The sequence below is a fragment of the Micropterus dolomieu genome, linkage group LG20, assembly GCF_021292245.1.
Source record: "Micropterus dolomieu isolate WLL.071019.BEF.003 ecotype Adirondacks linkage group LG20, ASM2129224v1, whole genome shotgun sequence".
In the NCBI taxonomy this organism is placed as follows: Eukaryota; Metazoa; Chordata; class Actinopteri; order Centrarchiformes; family Centrarchidae; genus Micropterus; species Micropterus dolomieu.
In genome coordinates, this window is record NC_060169.1 from 23,425,989 (window position 1) to 23,430,926 (window position 4,938).

General features: G+C 38.6%; 1 protein-coding gene across 3 annotated transcripts in view; it reads right to left on the reverse strand.

The window, feature by feature from the left end:
* Positions 1-715: 715 nt before the first annotated feature.
* Positions 716-4,938, reverse strand: part of itsn2b (intersectin 2b) — a 39,333-nt gene continuing 35,110 nt past the window's right edge. For all 3 annotated transcript variants that reach the window (XM_046031859.1, XM_046031857.1, XM_046031858.1), the window contains exons 39-40: positions 3,317-3,490; positions 716-3,012 (exon numbers count right to left, since the gene is read on the reverse strand). In XM_046031859.1, the coding sequence (XP_045887815.1) occupies positions 2,864-3,012; positions 3,317-3,490 (323 nt within the window). In that variant the 3' untranslated portion in view covers positions 716-2,863. The remainder of the gene's footprint in view (positions 3,013-3,316; positions 3,491-4,938) is intronic.

Genomic DNA, 4,938 nt, shown 5'->3' on the forward strand with positions numbered 1-4,938 from the left:
TGGTTACATAATGACTGTTGCTCCAGTGGACCAAAAGCCAGCGGAGGGTGAAGAAGGACTTAATGGGGTCTATTGGTGCGGACTGACAACTCCACGCTGAACTTCATTGACTCAGTGGCTACAAACCAACGAAAACCAAATAGAAAATTTGAATAAAATCCATAAAACGTGTTTCTTGTTTTAATGTAAGTCCTTGAAATTTAGTCTGACTTTATGATACATTTAAGAAATATTTAAATATATTTTATTAAATAATAAGATTATTGTCAAATGTTCTACGCACCGGACAAAACAAGACACTGTAATGTAATGAAATGTGCTTTCTCCTCATTGTAGGCTACTTTTAAAACTGATAGTATCATGAATACTGTGCATTCACTCCACACAAAATATCATACATGAAAATAACTGCAAAGGTCTGTCTTCTGTTGTAACTGGTAACAGTGCGATGGTGTTGCAATGACGTACAAAGACTAAAGGAGTGTGTTTCAAGCAGAGATACTCAGATAATTGGCAGAAATTACAGTCTCAGCTGCAACATAAAATACAGACTAGTCTGAGCCTCACTTGTTAACATACTGCAGACTTCATTAAATAATTATTTTGTCTAAAGCTGAAGTTCACACCATATGTACTGCCGCAGGAGGTTGTGCGCTGAAGGTTTACGGTGTTAAAAGTCAGTTGTCTTTAGCCAGCCAATAATTTGACAGTTTGCCCACTTTTAATGCCTTTAATTTTACTTAAGAAACCCTGATTCACAGAGTGGCACATAGAGGCCAAAGTGAGCACAGACAGCAGGTTACAGATTCCACGCTGCTCAGACAGACAATCTGGGTTAAAGAGGCTATAAACTTAGTTAGCACAGCAGCTATCAATGCAGAAGGCTGAGGGAAATAAAAAGCAAAACAAAACAAGAGACAAACTGTTACACCCCCTACACAGACGAACAAAGTAATCCAGTCTATTTGCACATATTCCACAAATTAAAAAAAACAAACATCAAAAGGTAATAAAGGACTTTAAAACTGAATTTTGTGGATTGAATAAGACACACTTAAAGAACAGGCTAACAAAATGACTTGTGATCTAGTCTACTTACAGTAAAACTCAACTGCAGAGAATCATCTCAGATGTTATTATTGCCTTTCAAAAACATTATCAACATGTGTCCGATGAACACGTCTTTAATACATAACAGACCCAGCGGATACAGCAAACAAAGCCGCACCAAACCTTTGAATAGTCACGCATAAATTACGCAATAAATACACTCTTTTGTTAATATCCACTCAGACTTGGAAACTGGATGCAAAGGACAGAAGATTAAAAACACCAAAAAGTGCAACAACATAAATAAAAGTTTTTACACACTATATGCTTATAAAGTTTTCATGGCGGATGTTTATAAAGGGAAACTTTGTGAGGCAACAGAGATGCACAATATTGCTGTCAGTGAGGCGGGACTGGAGGAATGACACTTACAAATCTGTCTGGCAAATGTAAAGAACAAACAATACAAGCAAATACTGTCTGACAAACTGCCAAAATGTTTTGCCTCAAAATATTGACATCTACACTGAAGAGGAAGGCAGGAACAGCTGATGGAGAGTTAAAGGTGTAGAAGGAAATGTTCATCAATGCAGCTTTTCTCTTTACTGTGTCACCTACATAATTTTGCACTCAAACTACTTGGCCTTGGCTGATTTTGCACACGAAAGAAAAAAGCTAATAAATCTATCCTGAGACCCCAATCAAGACCAACAGCATCCCAAAGAAGTGACAGATTTTAGATTTAAGACTAAAAAGGTGACTTGCATTAAGGCCGGAAGTCACTAGTTGATTTCAAATGTTGCAGCATTATACTTGCATATTACCTTATCTTAACTAAATGTTAGATATGTTTACGCTTCTCCACTCTAATGCGAGGACACACACACACACACACACACACACACACACACACACACACCCCCCCACCCAAACATTGTTACAGTGACACAGACTCAACCCAGAACAAAGTATCCTGAGATCTTCTGTCTACAGTAGTAAACTGACTCCGGACCAGAGCTACTGTCGCCATGTTGCTGTAAGTCATCTGCCACCTACAGTTAATGATGTGTTTAATGTCACTGTAAGAAAAATATTTGCTAGCTCAACTTCAATGGCTTCGGTTGACCAGAGCAAAGTGTGTCTCTGTTTGAATACTTTAAAACCAACTGTTGTATTGAGCTGTGGGAGTCTAGACAATAGAGTAGATGAGAATCTTTTTATTCATAGTTTTATTGCTCTATTAATATGTCATGATTATCTGCCTTTTATACAGTCTTTGTCCAGTTCTACCCAGCTCTGAAGGTCAGAAATTATTACAGAGGACCCAGATTCAGCTTCATGACATACAGTGTCTTCACTGTTGAAGATCCCAGATTGTGGTCCTTCCCTGTAGCTCCTTCAGAGTGTACAGTACATATTGTACAGGTGCAAAAAGCTGCACCAGTCATGCTACCTTTTCTATCTGAAGTCATGAACCAGAAAAAAAGGGGAGATCTGACTCCCATTGGTGGGTTGAGATGATGTCAATCAGACCCTAACCCCTACTGGAAGAGTCAGGTGACACCAGATGTATTATTAGTGCTGGTTAATATTAAAATATTAAGGCATGATGTGTGCAAAACAGTTCAGCTGTGTCTTGTTTGATATGCGTGTCTTCTTGGAGTCCATATTAGGTCTGTGGGGGCAACCGTCTGAGTTTGTTTAGCTGAGAAAAAAAGCAGCTTTTCTTAGTTGGTTACTCTGCAGGAAGACGATATCCTTATCTGGATGTCTCGGTAGAAGACTCCATTATTACTTCAGTTCCTCGTAACGGCTATTTGTTGCCATAGAGCTGCAGGTCGAGGCGGACCCACACTTCTCCTGTAGGAACCTCGTGCAGCAGAAGACGACGCGTTACTGGTCCCTTGTTTTCCAACTCTTTCTTTATGGTTGCCACGGGAACCTCTGTCCGACCCAGAAACTCTGATCAATGAGAAGAAATTGAAAGGAACATTTTGATTGGTTGAAAAAAAAGAGCTGAGAACAATAATAATAATAATTAGCAAACATTTGGAATAAAGGGATTTCAGAGACTGATCCCACCTCCCCGTGTTAGCTGACACAAAGGTGATGAGTAGGAAGTTGTGATATTTGGACATTTTTATGGTGTATTAATGATAAAATCCAACCACACAACCAGTTTTTTTCTTTCACAATTTACAAATTAGGTCAAGAACTAGAGTACCATGTTTAGAAATTAATATAAGCAAATTTGCAGGTAACTGACCATCAGGTGAAAACTGGTCTCTTTCAAAGATGGTGATGCAGAGGACGTCCTGGTAAAGGTCTTTGATGTGAAACTGACAGTTGAAGTTCCACTTGGGGTTCAGAGTATCATTGAGCGTTCTGGACGTGAAGATCTGAGCTCCCATGGTCACTTCACAGTAGGGGTTACTTTTACCTGCAGGGCGACATGAAGACAGGTGGGTAGAGGGACGGGTGAGTGGGATGGGAGAAGAAAGAACAGCCGAGAAAATAGAGTCAGACGGATACGGGATCTTTATAATTGACACTAATATTAGAGGGGGAAAAGCCACTGATTACCAATATGGCAGCTGAGCAGATATAGTAATTTCTTGGCCTGAAATTAAAATAAACCTTTCTATGTGGATTGTGCACCGACTTTTCACCAATATGACTATGCAAAGGTGCAAAGGTCAGAAATCTGCTTTCTTAAATATTTTTAAGAACCATTTCATTTAAACTGGGCATTTAAATGTAGAGATGTTATATTTTAGGTATAAATTATTGATCTGAAAGCTGTGAAATAATAAATGCAGTGGAAGTACCTCTAAACTGTACTAAAGTACAGCATTGTTCTGATTCCATTACTTCAATGGACTGAACTCCAATCATTTTTGTTTATCAAAATATGTCATCTTTACAATAATTCACTCTTAATGTGTAACATTAATTAGTGTGATAAGCTCTCTATAAGCATAGAGTGTATGAGGATGTTAGTTATTTACTTTTAAGCATTGCATCTCACCAACCAGGTAACAACCTAACTTAAGTCAAAACTCAACAGACTAACCCACCGTTGTCTGCGAGCTGCATAATGAATTGGAAGAGAAGCGCTGATTCTTACCGTTCTGTCCTCTATGTTACTGGCTGTATTTAGAATTCTTATCTGAATTTGCAGAGTTTTTGTCAACTTTAGTCCTTAAAACGGACAAAGTTATTATTGTAGGGGATTTTAATATTCATGTGGACGTTGAGAATGACAGCTTCAGTACTGCGTTTATCTCTCTCTTAGATTCCATTGGCTTCTCTCAGAGTGTTCATAAATCGGCTCACTGTTTTAACCACACCCTCGACCTTGTTTTGGTGTATGGTATTGAAATTAAACATTTAGTGGTGTTCCCACAGAATCCCTCTTTGTCTGACCACTGTTTGATAACTTTTGAGTTTGTATTGCTGAACTACACGCCATTGGGCAAAAATTTCTTTACAAGATCTCTGTCTGATAGTGCTGTAGCTAAATTTAAGGATGTGATTCCATCAGCTCTAAATTCATTATCAAGTCACAAAGTAACAGAGGATTCCTATGCTAATTTCAGTCCCTCCCAAATCGATCATCTTGTTGATAGTGCTGCAGGCTCGCTGCAAATGACACTCGACTCTGTAGCCCCTCTAAAAAAGAAAATACTAAAACAAAGATGGTTAGCTCCATGGTATAATACTGAAACTCGCAAATTAATGCAAATATCGTGGAAACTTGAGAGGAATTGGCGTTCCACCAAACTGGAAAATTCTCGTTTAATTTGGCAAGATAGTCTTAAAACTTATAGGAAGGCCCTCCATAATGCCAGAGCAGCGTACTACTCGTCATTAATAGAGGAAAATAGG